Source organism: Ptiloglossa arizonensis, chromosome 7 (genome assembly GCF_051014685.1).
Source record: "Ptiloglossa arizonensis isolate GNS036 chromosome 7, iyPtiAriz1_principal, whole genome shotgun sequence".
Lineage (NCBI taxonomy): Eukaryota > Metazoa > Arthropoda > Insecta > Hymenoptera > Colletidae > Ptiloglossa > Ptiloglossa arizonensis.
Window position 1 is genome coordinate 20,629,735 of NC_135054.1, and position 19,023 is coordinate 20,648,757.

The following is a 19,023-nucleotide window of genomic DNA, read 5'->3' on the forward strand; positions in this document are numbered from 1 at the left end:
ATAATCAAACGGAGCCGGATGATAACGCGCCAACCCTTTTGTCCTCGCCGAGACAGATTATTAAACCCTTAAGCGGCTGCAACGATGGATACGGGGCGTATATACGGGGACTGGCTGGGATTATTTGCGGAAAACAACGAGAAACGTCCGGGGAAGCGAGTAAATTGTTTATCGGACCCCTTTTTATCTCCCCGACCATTGTTAGCGAGTCTGTTTCGACCGACCAGCCCGATGATCCTTCGAGGTCCAACGATGGAAAATTATGGCCACTTTATTAGCAAACGTTTCGATGCTCCACAATTGTGATTTCTCGTACTCCGTGCGACAGAATTTATAAATTCACTGAAATTCCACTTTGCGAAAGAGCTTCCTCGAGTGCTACAATTTCATATTTGGAAATTTAGAATTTCTAAGAATTAAAATTCAAGTGGGCGAATTAATTACCCGATGGTGAATGCGTTAAGAACGTATTTTCGTTGATAATCGTTTGGAAAATTATGGCCACTTTATTAACCACCATTTTGATACTGGTTGCTCGTACTCCTCGTAATAGAATTCTGTAAATTCACCGAAATTCTTATAAACCGAGTTTACGAACGCTTCCTCGGGTTCTACAATTTCAAATTTGGAAATTTAGAATTTCTAAGAATTAAAATTCAAGTGGACGAATTAATTACCCGGTAGTGAATGTGTTAAGAATATATTTTCGTCGATAATCGTTTGGAAAATTATGGCCACTTTATTAACCACCATTTTGGTGCTTAAGCATTCTAATTTCAAGTAGATACACCACGCGATAGAATTTGTGAATTCTCCGAAATTTCAATAAACCGAGTTCACGAAACCTCCCATTGGGGAGAAGAGATTTCCACAATTACAAATTTGAATATTTGAAAATTTCTAAATACAAAAATTCACTTCCCTTCGACTGTGAGTAGTTCCACGATTCTAATTTAGAATATTAACATTTCTAAAGATAAAAATTCAAATACCACGACTCCTACGATCGACAACAAATTACTCGATGGTAGGAAAAGCTTAAAAAATCGAAAGAAACTCGATGTGAAATTTTCCAATTCGAAATACACGTTTCCTGGACAATTTCAATATCTCGAGGAAAAACTGGCTGGTTTCACGTTTCCGAATAATTGTTTCCTCGGTACTGGAAAGAAGAGTGATAATCTTTCCACCGTCTAATTTAAAATCGAGTTTAATCGTCCTCTCGACCACGTTGCAACGCGATCTTACTTTTTTCCACGCGACAGAAACAAATTCGCGCGTTTGCAGAGACATCGTCGCCGCGACGGTATCCGCTTCCTTTTCGCGCGCACATTTTTAATTATCGCTTTCAGCGCGTGTGACGCTCGCCGACGCGCTTTTAATTCGCATCACGTTAACCCCGAACAATTTCTTTCCTTTAATTCGGTCGCGAAAAAGAAAGAAAGTGGGAAAATAGTCGAGTATGGACGTAACGGTTTAATCGTTTATGAAACAAGAAGTGGCGAGAGATGGAGAAACGTGTTTCGTGTTTTAAATAACGCCGAGGAGGGAAATCTCGCTCCGTATTTGTTGCTCGGCCGGAAACCGACCATGTAGAAAATTAAACTTCAGTTCCTTTTGACGCGCGATACCGGAGCCCACCGTTAGAAGATTTATACCAATCTGAGAAGAATATAACGTTATTGTTTTATCTTTGTAGCGTGTTCAACGTCGTCGTTGCGGGTTTGTTCTCTAATTGAAAGAAAATTTAACTACGTCGAGTTCGAGCTCGCGGCGAACGCGTGGGGAAATTGCGAAATATCTCTGACCGGCAGGAAATTTAATTTCGCGATAATCGAGTTTACGAGCACGAGATTCGGAAGTTCGAGTTCGCGTAACCAGAAAGCGCATTCGCGTTCGGTTTATTCGGATCGCGAAATCGTCGACAAAAGTGACGATCGTATCGCGTAAACGTTTTTACTTCCCGGAGCTACGAGAGGATACAAACTATTGAAATTCCGGGAAAATGTTGGAAACAAAATTTCAAGGGGGAAACACGTTTGGGGGGGGAAAAAAGAATATCTTTTTTTTTTGTCTTTTCTCTTTTTTTCAAACACTCGTATGTCTGCCAACACGATTACGTTTAAACGACCGAATGGATTTCAAAGAAACTTTGTATTTTAAATTCATTGCTCTCGTCCCGAAATCCAATTAGACTTTTAACAAAATCGGCCCGTGGAAAACGATGGTTACATCTGACGGTGTTTTATTCGTTATTCGTAAATATTTCCAGGTATAACGAAAAAAGAAAACTCGTCTGTTCTCTCTAAAAAAAAAAAGAAAGAATTTATTTCTTTCTCCTTCGTTCATCTTCGATTTAAGAATACGGTGTTTCGCGCGGTAAATGTATTAGAAAAATAGTGTTTCCCGCGAACAATTATTTTGTTCTGTTAAGACAATATTACAGAGACACGGTTGGATAGTATGGCAAAGTGTATTCGTCTCCGTTGATTCTTCCGTGCTGTATTCACCGGATAATACGATACGTGCTTTTTGCCAGACTCGCAGCTGGATTCATCTCGTCGAGAGCGGTTATCGAACGGAATCTCGCAATCACATTTACGTAATATTCGCGAGATAATTTAATTCTTGAGTTACATCAGCTGCATCCGTTTTACAACTGTTCTACGTTGCCTTCTGCCTTCCATCGTGGAATCTCAACGGCAAACAAAAGGATCGTATCCGTTTCCGCAGATCCTAACTCGTGACATCCCCGTAGGGACATATATATTCTGTGTGTACACTGGCACACCTTACAAGTGCTGCGTAATTCCGTTGTGTGCCAGTCAACCGAAACTCGTCGCTTTATTTAATTAAAAGGGCCCAGAAACCCTCGGAACGTCCCTTGGAAATGATACATCACGTGCGCAATCAGCACGTAATTGCTGGTAATTCTTGTAACCATAGGAATGGCAACTTTGTCGTTTTCGCTCGTCGATTCTCGATGTGTCTCGCGACGTACGAACAAACCTGATCATCGTGGATAGTGGAATAATTCCCAGAACGATGCTGGACACGAAAGAAACTCTACTTGTTGAGGAAATTTTAGATTTTATTTCTCCAAAATGAAACGAAAATTTCTTTTCGAAAATAGGAATTCTAACCGATGATAATACATTGGTAAGAACACGAAAGAAATTCTACTCGTTAAGGAAATTTTTACATTTTACTTCTCCAATACGAAACGAAAATTTTCTTTCGAATATACAAATGTACAACAAATGAAAATTAATCTATCGCACGGATCGTAACATTCGAATTCTTGCAATTGGTATTTTTCACAACCTAGCAGGTGACGGTTGAGAAAACGAGGAGTGCGAAATAAACAATGCGTAATCGTCGAGTAAGTATTCCATTTTATTTATAAAAAATTTACTCACAAACGTACGAAGGTCGACCGACGGATCATCCACGGGTATCATTTTCGAATGTCCACGAGTTGTAAATTTGACAAGCCCGTAGGTGAGGATTAAGTCGACGTCCAATTTATTTACTCACCGCGGGAAGATTTTCACTCTACTCGAGAGGGACGAAGAGGCGGAATAATCTCGCGTGGCGTTTCGTCTCGAGAACTTTAATCGGAGGCGTCCACGATACGGGGTTGAACGAGGTCGTGGGGTGGTTAATCTTCGAAAATTTTGACCACGACGCTCCGCGACGCCGAGCGAAACGGTCGCCGTTCAAATTGGATGGGCGGGGCTGAAGGTCCTGGATACTAACCATCAGCCGCCATCTGCTAACCGTCGGTCGAACAATCCTGGAAACTGCTGCTCGTGCAGTGGAGCCTGCGATCGTTCCGCGTTCCAACGCCCGAAACGAAATTCTACGGATTCTCCTTTTCCTTCGGGATTCCTCGACGATTTCTATCTTTGGCTCTCGATGGACCTTCTACCCCTCTTTTCCAACCTTGTCTACGTCCAACATGGATAGAAACACCATCTACGTAGGACAAGAGAGTCGAAGACCGTCTCCTTAGAGCTGGAAATTATTCTTAACCCCTCGACTGTGGATTTTAACGCAAAAGTTACCCTCCGTGCGGGAAACCTTCTCGCCTATTCGGTATACACAGACGCTGAACGCCTATGGGCGTTTAACGCACACCAACGACCGATCGAGCGACTATAGGAAATTAGTTAGGGAAAGGGTTAAACCTACGCCAATGTTTCGTGATTTTTCTCAGAGAATTAATTCTACGAATGTTGCTTCTCTATTTTGGGTACCTAGAACGGTATCTGGAAAGGTGTAGAATAAACTGGGTGGCTTATAAACTGAAGTACCGACCTCGTGAAAAATCACTGCTTTTGTAGCGCACTCTGTGTTTAAAGATGGTGGCTCTGGGAACCAAATTCAAGCGAACGTTTATCTCTCCGTGTCTTTAAGATGGAAGAGAACCTTTTCGGAAAGCGTAACTTTTTCAAGAATGATAAAAATGGAACAAATGTCACATCGACGTGTTCGATAAATAATTATTTTTTCGTAGCTTTTCAGACGAACAATTAATATTAATTTTTGAAATCTTCCAAGCTACCGAGCAACCGATACAATTTTATTCGTTTCTAGAATTTTCTCGTCGCCGTTCCACAATCTTCCAAATGACTATAAAAAACAATTTTTGAACCGAGAAAATTTTATCTATTCCCAAAACTTTCTTACAACAATTCCACGATCTTGGAACCGACTGTACAATTTTTCGAACCTTCTCCCCGCGATACCATTTTCCACAACACGATCGAGCGATCGATATAATTAATTTTTGTAACTTTCGTGTCTCGATTAGTCTTCGAACGTTCGTTCGTGCACTCGAGGAACTCGGTGTCCAAGTATGGGAACGCTTTGTCACGAATTGAATCGTAAGGCAAATGTAATTAACCCTTTGCACTCGAAGCTCTTCTGTTCCAAGAAACTAGCACCTCGATGAAATCCTTCGAATCCTGTAATCAATTTTAAAACATTTTCATTTCAACATTTCGTACACATATATTTACATCATAGAAGAAAGGAGTAATTAAATGTTAAGTTTAAATTCCAAAACCACGATGGTTTTCCGAATTGGAGAGAGTACACCAAATTAAATGACGATCGAGGATCGCCTCCCGAGTGAATAGGGTTAAGCCGACTGCAGGTGAGTCGGTGGTGATGCGGATAGGTCCGCAACCGGTAGATTCATGCCAGCGCTAATCAATGATGTATTTCCGGCACCGTGTGCTGGCTTCCGCGAGCAAGTTCGTCCTAGATATCTAAACCCCGCGGCCACCTGGGGAGGGAAAGGTTTCGCGTTATTATACGACCACAGGTTAGCTGCGAGACACGCACAAAATACCGGGGAATAATTCAACAAGTTCGCCATTGAAACTGGAACGCGCTAAACAACGCAGAAACAGCCACATTGTAATTCGATGATTAATTCAATTTCGATGCATACCATGATCTGTACGGTACCGTGTGTTTAGACTGTTTTAAACGACCCACGAACGATGACGCGCGCACACACGATATTGCTTTAATCCCGAGTCTTTGTCAACTCGGAGAAATAAACACTATGGGGTAGTTCGAGGGTATCAATCTGACCAGATTATGGGTAATTATTATTATTTTTTTTTAAGTGTAACCATTCATGGAACGAATATCGACGTTGGTTGTTTTTTCCGTTGATTCTTTCGTGAATAGTTCAACAACTTTGATGAGTTTTGTTTCAGCTTGCGGAAGATTAGATGGAGAGACACAAAGGGGTAAGTGGAAAATTGTTTGAAATTGTAAATAAAGATTCTAAAGAATTTTCTACCCTCTTCGACTACCACGACGATGATTTTCTGGATAAATAAATCTTCTAGAAAGAGAACGAACAGATTGATAAATTTCACTACTTGTGCAATTCTAAAGATCATAAATAAGAGTGTTTCAGAATCTGTTATTCTCTAGAAATTAAACTAGAAAGTATTAACATTAAACGTTCAGTACCTAGATAATGTAAGAAATGAAATTATAAAAATTACAAATATAAATTTTACAGAATTTCTTTACGCATAATCTTTTTCGATCGGAAACGACGATTGCGTAGCTCGCGGTAGAACGAAACAAAAAACGCCTCGAGGTCGTTGAACCGACGTAGATTTTTTCGTTTCGTCGGTTAATTTGGAATCGTTAATTATGGAGTCGCGTGGAGTTCACTTTTAATGTTTGTCCCCGCGTTGCACTCGTTTCGTTACGCGGGAAAAAGGAAGTCGTTGAGCCCGGGCGTTAGGAATTTACATGTTTCCACTCGTTTTTACACGTAGGCGCGAATGGCTTCGGTTACGGCTCGTTAACACGTGGCAATTATTAGCCCGTCGCAAACTTGCCACGGTGTTCATTTTTCACGGGGGCGGGCAGTTTATAAATCGTTAAGACGCTCCGAGGCCGTGCACAGTGGCATTTCGGAAAATGAGGCAAACAATTCCCGGCCAACTCGTCGATTTTCATTCGTTAACGTAGCCCGCGTCCTAGAAATTTCAACCTGGGATCGTTTTATCCGCATCTCTCTCTCTATATATAAAGTGTACGCTTTGTGTCGTGTTCCATCGGTCTAAAAGCCTCCGCTTATCTCGATCCGGATACCGCGAACAGAATTATCTAACCCTCGAGAGATTCGACTCGGAGTAACTAGTCCTCTCGTCGTGTTCGAATTATCGAAATCGGGTACAGGGGACCCTAATCTCCAACAATTGCAAGGAGGTTCGCTCCTGGATCATTTTTGCTCGTGGAGCTCCATCAGGGATAAGACCCGGTCCACGAAGTGTACTTCGTTCTCGATGATACGTAGGTTCTTGCCTTTAACGCGTCGATGGTAAATTTCTTGCATATTTAAGAACAAAAATTGTAAAGGGAGATATAGAGATATCGTGTACCTATTTTTGTAGCATTGTTAACGACAATTGAGTTCATTTAAAAATTTACCGGTATCAGTTTTCCATATTTAAGGATACCCTTGACGCTTGCTCCACTTGCAACGTGGAACGTAGAAATATTCAAGTTTGATGTATTTGCGATTTTGTAGCATCGTTGACGATATTACATATTGAAAAATATCCGCATCTGTTCGAACTGTGACGTAAGAAATAAAATGTTTCTTTTTTCGTAACTTCATTAACTGCGTTAAATACGTACAAACACATAGAGACATTTAATGCGTCTATCATCACTGGTGACCACCATGACATTCAACGTGTCGAGCGATAAATATAAAATTGACCTAATTAGAAACGTTGATCCAGTTCGCGTGAATAACAAGGGGAAAGAGAAGAATCGTTGAGCATTAATCAGCCTGGATATCGCGAGAGTGGATACGAGTTTATCGCGTTCTTGACTCCCGACCGATACATCCTCGTAAAGTAACCAATAGAAGCGGTAGAAGCGGAAGAAGAGTGTAAAAAATTTCTGACGGATCTCCGGCGCGTATAAAACTTTTGATTTTCGTCGTTCGCGCGCGAACGCCTCGTCGAACGTTTCTTTTTTTTATTTTTTCTCGACGAGAGACACGCGGGTGAGCACGATCGAGTAATTCCCCGAGCGAGGAGGAAATTACGAAGGAGATTTACGATCGCGGCGAAGCCGAAAGAAAATTTGACGACGGGTGCTCGATCGTTTGCGGACGCTTCGCAACGCTCGAGCGTGTTCCGTCGCGCGTTCATTAACGCGCAATTTTTCACAGAGCTAAATCCTCTCGAAAAGGAAGAACCGACAATAGCAGTCTCGCGTTTCACGGAAATTACGCGACGGACACCACCGACCCTTAATCCCATAATCTTCGCGTAAGTTGGAATTAAAAGGAACACCGGGTATAAAACGGTGGTAACTTTGGCGGTAACTTTGATCAGATTTGAAAATTTACGACACTTGTATTGTTTCTATGCGATATCAACCGTTTACCTTTCAGATTCCGTTGAAATGTTGGGCTACGTTTTCATGGCGTGTTGTCTTCTGCGGCCATTGAGCATCTCGGGGGTGAGAAACATCACGCACGGGATTGAGAGACATCTTAGATCGATCGGATTCCCCGAGGGAAGCGGTATGGGGGTAAAGTACCGAATCGTTAATATTTCATCGACTGACGGTCGACCGTTTACTCGATATTAACTCTCCGTCGAGAGAGGTTTCTAGTGGTTGTTGATAACCGAGTTTCGATCAGTGTGTAAATCCAGTTGCACGTTTTCTTTATATTTTGGTATTCCATCGATCGCGTTGTCAGTTCTGGAATAAACAATCATCCGGTTTGAATTACTCGAGCGCGTGGGTCGATACGGACCCACGCTCGGTCGACGGAGAGTTAACGTCGCGCGATTCTCCGTATTGGGAACAGTTCTCGGAGTAATCGGGAGAGACCGCGTTAAAAATGTGCTCCGTGGTCGGGTGGATTTTTAAAAAAAATTCCAAGACGTCGAAACGCGCGAGAAACGAATCGCTGCATGGAAATCGTTTCATCGCGTTGTTCCCGTAAGAAATGGTTGTTATTAAAAAGGTGGAAAAAAATGACCCTCACGTTCCCAGTTATTCTTCGCTCTCGGAGTGCCCATTGATATTCCCAACAAATCGGTGCTATTTTCTTTCTACTTCGAGGCGAATTACGGTCTGCCCGGGGAATGGAACTCCAGTTACTATCTGGACGAGCCGTATTTCAAGAAACGGAGCTTCGATCGACGAATGGCGTACGACGTTCTCGCGAACAAATTGGAAAGGTGGTGTGACCGTTATCGATAATTCGAGGTCTCCTCGAAAACGAAAGAATTTTCTCGTCGACCGTTTCGATGCCGAGGTTCGCGACGCACGACCGTGTGCGGGATTTCGATGGTCCCGTTTACCAAGCACGTCCGGCGAACGCCCCCAGGGCGTTCAACGCACGATCCGTACCGTTCGTGGACACTCGCAGCATCGAAAGGATCGAGCAGATCGTACACGCGGTAGGTTCAATGAATTAACCATACGTCGACAGTTTCGGCTATTCCGGGGAGAATTGTCTGCTGAGAATGATCTGCGAAGTCGCGAAATACCCCTTGACCAACAACGGAGTACTCGGCGACGTTCTCCAAATACTGTTCACGTGAGTATATAAATAATTGAAATAATATTCACTTCAATATACGCTAAAAATTCAATCGACAGATCCATTTATTCGATAGTTACATAATTACGTAAAGGATTTTTCATATTTGGAAAGCTCGAAGGAGCTGCAATGTAGTTACACGATTTTCATTACAGGCCGTCCTCCTCGCAAGACGAAAATCTTCCAAGCACCATCACCGGAGCTGAGTACAGAGAATACTGCGATAACTACTATAAAAAATGTCCTCGAAGTCCATTAACCCTGATAAGCCAGAACCTCGACGATAGTACTCGAAGAAGCGACGATATTAAACGCAATCTTCGTAACATTTAGCGTAATCGATGGTCTCCCCTTTCGTAAATGAATCTTCGAAAAGAATTACACCAGGACAGATAGAGAAATTATTTATAACCTAACAAGCTTTTCTCTATCGACGGATTGCTCGCTCGCGTTACGAACGAAATTATGCAAATTTTTACGCTACGTTCGTTCCTGGTAACAATTGTACGCGAGTTTCTGTCTCGTAACGCGAAAAATCATTTGTACCCTCGCACCCTAAAGTTTGTGCGAATTAATCGGTGAATGTATAATAGATATGTACTCGCTTTGTCTAAAAGTAATAATTTGTTTCAGTCGATCGATTTAAATCTCGTGGTAGGAATGTTAAAAGTGATACCACGACAAAGTTATGTTTTGTCGAGATTTTGTTCGTGTGCGAGATCTTAACATTTTCCTCGACCCTATGATACGTCTATGTAGAAAAATTCGGTCGTTGGCAGCCGACTCGCGAACCCGAACGATAATAAAACGAATCGTCGACGGGAGGGAAAATATTAATCGTCGAACGCTGCAACGACCGAGTAATTAAATAAACATACGCCTCGTTTCCGATTATCGAAAGAATATAATTCTTGTCGCAGCGCGGGACGATTCTCGGACTGAGTATTGAAATTCGATTCGATGATCTACATCCGAATTATGACAATACGAAGAGCGATGATAAATTAGACAAACATACGTCGAACGTACATAAACGAAGTTTGTGCTTGCAGTTGGACTGTTAATAATCAGTGCGCCGAATTGAATGTCGGCTACGATAAACGCCAGTTCAAACACGCTTTTGATTACACAGGTCCATTGTAAAGCTTATTAATGCATACGTTTCAGGAACGAAGTGGCCCGGTTCAACGTTGCTACCATCGGGCCTAGGCGAAATTTGCAGCAACAATGGATTCAAAATGCGTAATAAAACGAGAGAACGAGGTTCGCTCTGACGCACTTCGAAGCGAGGTGATTCGATACAACTGATAAACGAAGAGAAAGTTTACATAGAATATTCAACATGGACCAAGGTAAGACAACGTCGACGTAGGAACACGATGCTGAACGGAGGAATCTAATGACGTTAAAAAAAAAAGAAACTATCGTCACGAAGCAAAGAAGAAAAAAAGGATTAATTCTATCGAGCGGGTATAATATCACGTATACGTGTAAGATCGTTTCGCTACTATTAATGCTCGCTATTATTGGCACAACCTGTGTGTGTGTATAAATAGTTAGTGTTCGTATTGAACGTACGGAAAATACATTCGGATAGAATTGCAGGTGTGCATCGCCACGCGCATCTATTCGCGGAGTAAATGAAATTTCTGATATTACTATTAAAAGTACGAGCGCTGTATTCATAATTGATTTCACAATAACAATACATGGATAATGGTGTGTGCTCGTCATGGATTTAGCAGACGGGTGTTACTGCGAATAAGAATTTAATCGAAGTATCGCAGACACGGGAGCGGACAATCCCAAATAAAATATACTCTTCGGAACAATTTAACGGGTACAATTGTTTTTCTTTTTTCTTTTTTGTTTTGGAATTTTAAATGCATCCCGCTTAGCGTTGCAGGAACTCGGTTAAAATATTCTGGATTCCCAGTTTTCGATATTCCCAACGGGTACTTCAAGCCTCGACACTTTTAACCAGAATGGGAAGAGATGTCTGGTCTCCCTCGGCGTTCCGTCTGTTTGTGCGCTGCAGAAGATAGTGTGACACGTTTTCGTATATCACAAACGTGATCACGGTCGCCGGGGTCACCCTGGATAGGTTCGCACTCAGTCCTTTGTAAAATCCACGCCACCTTTCACATCTGCAATTAACCACCAGTAATACGTTTTCGTTATTTATTTTCCTCTTTATTCACGTTTAAATTGTGTAGATTTCTACAATATGTTTTCTCATTCGCACCAAAACTCGAGCCGGCGTACGATTTTTGTCATTTATCCATCAATCTCTCCGCCAAACGAACGCAACCATACGTCACGATTATCATTAACAGGTACCGATACGTCTTCGTAATATTCTAGACAATACACGTCGCACAGGTTTGTCGATCGATGTAAATTTCTTAAGAAATGGTAAACAAGATTTGTGCAACTAAAGAAATGGATAAAGGAGTCTCTAAAAATTCATCGGTTCCCAATTTCGAATAATTTATTTCTCATCCATATGGTTTTGCATCTCCGGTGATATGTGAGTACAAATACAACGTTTAATCGTGAGTAATGCGTCCAAAAATCGTACTGCTGGTGGCTTGCAAACGATCCGTTTCAACGCAATTGTGTCCATGTCTCACACACGCTCGTACACTCACGCGTAGAGCCAAACATATTTCCTCTTACATATTTCGTCGTATTAATATGCTCATGGTCCAGCCATAGCGATTAATTTATTTGTAAAAATATTCAAGAAAGAACATTTAAGTGACGCGAAGCTGTGTCGAAAGCGACCAACCAACAAATATATTTAAACTAGTAATTCAGTGACGGGAGTGTTGGTTTGTTGGTTGTATTTTTTCGTGTGTTTTTTTTTTTTCCTTTTTCATTTGTGCAAATATTTTTCTTCGATCAATTTCTGCTTTTCTCGCAAATTATTATAAAACAAAAAGTCCAGGAATTGACATGTTCGAACAAATAGAAAAGAGTATCAGAATAAATCAGCAGGCTAATCGAATGTGAAACAATTATCGGAACGTTGCTACATTTATTACTAAGTTGTTCCTAATTGTTTCCTCAAAAAGTCCATATAAATAAATTCGACCTATTTGTTGAATGTTACGGTGACATTGAATTTTATTGTTACACTTCGGTTGCTCCGAGTACCAGACTCTACAACATTCATCTAACGTAGGTGATTCGAAATGAGATACTTATTCATTGCATACAAGAAATACAATGATATTATGAATAACAATGAGATTGTAGATAATCATTACATTCCTACGCATACACTTGTCTCGATATTTCTTTACAGTGAGAATTTACGATCGACACCGTAACTTGCAGATCACGCGACAATCTCGAAAATTCTCATCTATTCGTGTTCACATAGTCGCATTAAAAAAATGGTATGCAATTACTACAAACATTCGCACGGTCTATAGCTTATGCAATTATATGACCGTTTAAATTGTAAATTTAACTATTACACACTCCTGCAATAAATTGCATCTTTTGCTAGTTCAATTTTTACAATAAAATATAAATTAATTCCAAAATAAAGATTGCTCTTAGTAAAGAGACGAAGAATATTAACTTATGTTAATTGAAACTATTAGATGTAATTTAATTGTATGTACACGTCACATATATCATATGAGCGTCAACCTGAATATGAATCACTATAAGATGAAAGATAATTAAGTTAGTCTTCTTTACAATACATAAGTTTCCTGTTCGTGCTTTACAGGGGCAAATCAAATTATTTTGTACACATAAGTTGTAGAATAAATTAAAACATGCTCAAATGATCCGTATAAATTAATAGTATTTCAAAACTCACATCGTACAATCCGAGATTTGAAATAGCATTTGTTCGGTAGATACGTATATATGTACATTTTTTTTGTTTTAATTACACAGTAAAATGTTCGGTCGTTATATGAAACAGTCGTCTAATAAAGATAATAACTGTAAAGTAATATATATATATATTAAAAACTGTCTTCGATCTTTTCTAATAAGAAATTAGTCCAGTGACTATATCTTTCGGAAATAAACTTAAATTAGAATATCAAATTAAGTATTCATCTCTAGAACCCCGAAACACGTATAGTTTGATAACTTCCATGGAATACTACTACTAAGAACAATAAAACTATTCTCAGTAGCATTCTTTCAGGTATTCTATAAGCTATCTTTACATTCAAATCCTCAAAAATATAGTCTAAATTAATTATTGAATAGCTATGTCTTTTGCAACCAAGGAATATCACATTATACTTGTTTTGTGAGAGAGATATTCAATGTTAAGTAACAACCTAAGTTTTGCAATTAATTCCTACCGATTTGTAGTAAAGAACGACGTGACAGAAGTATATAACTCCAACACTACACGTGCTTTACCACTTGTATGAAAGTATGTATGACAGAGTAACAGCTTTTTCTAATAATACTGTTTCAAGTGTACTCTCGATTGACAAAAACCCTCCAAAGATCAGTATATAAGTTACACTGAAATAGAAACTATTTGCTGATTGCCTATCAAGTTAGTGTACTGTTTAGAGCTGGGCAAATCTAATATCAATGCATAACTCAATCTTGATAAATTACAGAATATTTAAATGAGACTAATATTGTTTTCTTCCTTTTCTACAATTAAAAAATAGGATTATTCTAATTCGTCACCAGAGTCTATAGTCACATTAGAAAGTGTTTCATAAATTACGATAACTAAACAAATATTTGGTGTAACATGTATTAAGTGCGGCTTTAAGCCTTTATAAAAACCCTTTATGCCTTCTGACCTCCATATCAATTGTATGCATTCGATGCTGCCACTGTAGTTATGATGATGATCTTGAAGTCGAGCTCTCACGACTTGGTAAGGATAAGTTGAAGCAGCTGCAATTAATTTTGAGACTGCAGCGAAGAAAATGTATTCCCAGGTACTCTATAAATAAAGACAGTTTATAAGTCAATTAATTTTTGAATAAATGAAGAATTGCATCAAATCTTCTTAATTTGTTTCTTAATAATATTTGTTCTTCAATAATATTGAACTTACCAGCTTAGTATCGATTGGAGAATTTAAATAAAGATTGTACCGATTCTTCATCTCTTCGTATACCATAAACTGAATGGCACCGTGCGAAACGCCAAACATCCCAGGAATAAAACCCTGCAAAATTTCAATGAAGTTTGTATCTTATTATGCATTATGATATTAATTAATATTCTCTTCTATAAATGTTGAGTTTACTTACACGGTACAAACCATGAATTCCTTCTGTTCTATAAATTTTTGTAATTGCATCTACTGTTCCTTTATATCGAAGTCTTTCTGGAAGATTCATATCATCCTTATATTGCAAACACAAACGTGTCTTCACTACCCAAAGTGGATTGGTCATAAGTAAGGTAAGAATTCCAGCATCTGCTGCAGCAAACATATGCCAGGAAGGCCCTAAAGGCTTCCGACTGTTTCCTCTTTGGATCCATCCTTTAATGGTGTTGTAGCTAAACAAAAATTTTGATTTATTGTACATATTTTAATGGCGTGCAAAATTTACCCCTTTGTAATAATTTAAATATTCAGATCAATGAATGCTCTTACAAAAAGAAGTAACAACCCCATGCACCACCAGATCCTAACACATTTGGTACTACACCCTTATAAAGTCCTCCCACACCTTCAGTCTTGACAATTTGTTTAACTGCACTTTTTAGGCTTTTATATTGTGGACCAGAATGCGTGTGGCCATCGTGAACTGTAAAAAAGAAAATTAAACAGTGAACATAGCTTATTATATTAAAAATAAATCTAAATTTTAATTCATTTTATAGCAGTATGCACAGTTAATTAATTTACTCTCTAATCACGTGTCATGGTTTATCAGTTTTGATTATTATAACATCAATCGCGTAATTCTTTGTCTTGTAGATACCGCAATTTATTTTTAATTATTGCTTTATTTTTTTTTTCCGATAAAAAATTAAACAATATATACTTTTACTAAGGACAATAAAAGAACGATGCATGCACAACTTTCTCGGAAAGTACCGGATGTTTATTAGACGCGATAAGTTATCTCTACGTTACACATCTATTTACGAACACATTAGCGAAGGGATTGTAAAATGCAGAAACCTTTCGAAACGATAACAAGTACCTGCTAAAATGAATTTTCGCTAATAATTGATAATATACTAGTAAACGTCCAATTATGTAACAATGGTGTGTGTGTATATATATGTGTATGTGTATATATATACATATGTACACACATGTACAATTACTGAAAAGAAAAGTAATTGCATCAAAGCTCGTGAAACATCCTCAATTTTACCATAAATATTCCTGCAACGAGTGATTTTAATCGCGGAAGAACGCGTTAAAATTTCATCGTTCAATCTCACGTGCTTCTGACGCAATCCGTTGAATTTCTTGCTATTTGGTGTGCGGCCAACAAATTTTACGACGAAAATACGTCGACGACGAGTCTTCTTCGTGACATCGGCCTTTCAAAATGATAACAAAAGCTCAAAAGCTACAACAGATAAGCTCGTTTAAGCTTGTACTGTTGGTTCCCAGCTTCATTGTGTATCCAAATCATTGGACATTATAAATAAATTACTACTTTACAATAAATGTGACTCGCGATTTCCGTTCGATTAATATTGTTTGCTTTTGATTTCGGAAAATCTGCTGAAAATACATAAGTATACACTTAATTCAACAACAACAACGATAATTAAAGAACACGAATTTTGTAATTCATAAAACACATTGCGTCAGAGTTGGTTCTATAAGAGTCGTTATACCATCATAACTAGGTGCTTAAGACATTTGACATCAATGAATAGAAATATATTTCCTTGAACTGAATAAAACACGACAAATATTCAGCAGTTGCGTTGTTCGAACTGTCGTCCATTATTAGTTACATTTAAATGCAAGAGAAAAGAACAATAGAAAGTTGCCAGACATTGTTTGCTGTATTATTAATATCGAATGACATTACTGATTATTAGCAGTATAATGTAGTCAAAGTTTCAGTTTCTAATTATTTCAGTTGAATCGAACAAGAATTTCTACTTTCAATTCTTAAATGTGATCGAAAGTCGACCCTTACTTTCATTCCATCTGAAAACATGGCGGATCAACTCCATGTCTAATTTACTTTTTACACGCGCTGAGATCACAAAATCGTTTACACGTTACCAGATTAAATTACATACCTTCACTTTACACACTTTATGTGCCAAAAAATAGTGTATAATTGACGGTAAAATACATTGTAAAAAATAACTTCTTTTATTCAACAATTTCACAGGCGCAGAAAAAAATAAATTGTAAACGAACATGTATTACTAACAATTTTGAATACTACCAGTTCCAAGAAAGTTCGAAACAAAATTTTTCTATTTTAATGCAAATTATTTTTATCATAATTTTAATTTTAACGAGATAATTTGAGAAGAGCATTATTTAATTGCTTTTAACAATGTCATTAATTCTCTGCTAACCAAAAAGTATATTCTTAAAGTTCTAATTAAAAATATAATAGCACAAAATAAACGAAAGACACGTGTTATACCAGTAAAACAGTTATTACTAATCGAAAAATTAATTTTTGACCTTGTTAATTCTTATATCATCGTATAAAATCTATTAACATCGATGAATTTAAAAATATCGACCGTATAAACAAACAATGGTTTGCGCAGGTTTCGTGACGATCTACAATATTCTCGATTCTTCTCTATAATGCCACGTGCTTTTTCAGTCTGACCTTGTTCAATCTCGTACGATCATCGACCCAAAACGTCACTGATTCATAATACTTTAACATCGTGTGTAACAACTAGAAACGTAAACTTTAAAAACGTTCATTGTTCCCTAGTACAATATCAAGATAAAGTATATTTGCTTGTTATCATGTACAACCGCACTAACAGTTAACAATACGAATACTTTTAATCGAAGAACAATCAAACAATGATTAAGAGTCAACCTTACATCGAATTTCCTCGTAAGTCTTCAAAGTATTATTTCATAACAGACAGTGGAAAATTTATAGGAAAACAAAACTGTTGCCAGAAATTTTCATTTTTAAAACTAAATCGATTAATGTTATATTTCCCGCAATGTTTCTCTATCCTATAGAACAAGAAAATATTCACATTTATTCAACAACTTCGTACCCCGGATTTCAAACACACATGTATCAACCTCTCGCTAAGAATTTTCCGGGAAAAATGTCCCCGATGTAACATATTTGGCGGTTAGGTACACATAACTGACCCAAATATACTAATTACGGTTGTCCACGATCCACTCTGTCGGTAATTTGTAGATACCTCCGCAACTTTATCATTCGTTTCATAATTTCCTCGAATACGTGCATTTTCATTATGATTTTTGTAACAATATAAATTTCATTCAAGCGTTTGTCTTCGATGTGATTAAGGAACCTCTCTGAAATCGATAGTTGAAGTTCATTGGCGGAAAAAGAAATTTTCCAGTGCACCAATAATCAATTTCGTGAGTATGTACATGTACTATTTGAGGTGTGGAGGGATAGATTTCAATCCGTACTGTTCCGCATTGTAGTTTCATATATCTGTTTACGTTAAATTTCGCTCGATTATTGATCAAGTCCTAAGCAGAGGGAAAGAGGAAGAAAAAGAGAGAGGAAGAGATTCGTAACAGTGAGTCACACGGACGAGTAGAAAGACAGAGATACAGAGAATTTTCCTTGCGATGAGCAAGTGAATATGGATCGCGGCGCGTGCACCACGTGTATACGAGGAAACTGAGTACTGTACCGCCATTTGCATCAAACCGTTATGTCGTCAGCGAAGACGTACTCAACGAGGTGCTTACCTGCGAATCTGGTCTTGATCAGGTCCAACGGATGCAGCAGCAGCGTCGAGATCACGCCGCCGGATATACCGGCGACAAAATACTCGTATTTCAGGTAGCTCAGCATAGGGGTAGTAGTGGTCCCCGACGAACCACCACTGTTGATCTTCACCGGCGACATTTTTTTCGTGATAAGTTGCTGCTGCTGCTGCTGCTGCTGATCGTTCGTTACCGATCTGCCAATGGAAAATCCAGTGGCATCCTTTGTGACGCTAACAATGTCCGACTCCACTCTTCGACATATCTCCTGATCCGGGGCAGGCAGTGTGATCGGGTCGATAGGAGCGTGAAATGCGATCGAATTACTCGCACCGCGATTTTACTCCGCCTCGTTTTTACTCTTTTAAATAATTACGCAACACGATGAAACGTCGAATATACCAAACACCGCAATGCTAAACGGCAGACTGACCGCGCCGGTCACTGCTGCGAGTTCACTATGCGTAACTTTCGAACGCAGCTGCCCTCTAACGAAGAAAACCGTAAGCGCATTCCACTTCCCGCCAAATTCAATTCAAATTACGATTTACGCGCCAGTTTCTGCTCGTACATAAACCGTGCTTAATATTGTATCGTAGTTATTTAGTCTAATGTATTGCAAAGACTGGGTCTAAGGATTATTCGATGGACATTAAACAGCGCTTATTAGTTATGTTATGTAAATGTATATCTATTTTGCATTTTATCTACCAGATTACTTATTTGTTAACAAGTTTTTGTAATCCTTACGCGTGTATAAATTGTTAATGCTTCTTTGATGTTTGTTTCTTTTTTTGATATTTAATGAATATGATAAGTCAATACTGCTTAATGAACGAGTCAATACTGATTTTTGGTTATCAACAAATATCGCAAGAAAGTCCGATAAGTTCGGAAAGTGCTTATCTGTCCGATTTCCAATAGGTCGCAACGTGTGTTAGTGGTCGTCGATGAACGGATAAAGAATTTTTTATCCGTTGTCACGATAGAATATCTCAGTTGCCAT

General features: G+C 38.7%; 1 protein-coding gene across 1 annotated transcript; it reads right to left on the minus strand.

The window, feature by feature from the left end:
* Positions 1–9,151: 9,151 nt before the first annotated feature.
* Positions 9,152–18,451, minus strand: LOC143149715 (solute carrier family 25 member 32). The gene is made up of 6 exons (XM_076317298.1): positions 18,000–18,451; positions 14,727–14,880; positions 14,377–14,629; positions 14,178–14,291; positions 13,918–14,063; positions 9,152–11,262 (listed from the first exon to the last, which is right to left on the minus strand). Exons 1-6 carry the CDS (start codon positions 18,157–18,159, stop codon positions 11,076–11,078), a joined length of 1,014 nt encoding a protein of 337 aa, XP_076173413.1. The 5' UTR covers positions 18,160–18,451; the 3' UTR covers positions 9,152–11,075.
* Positions 18,452–19,023: the final 572 nt, after the last annotated feature.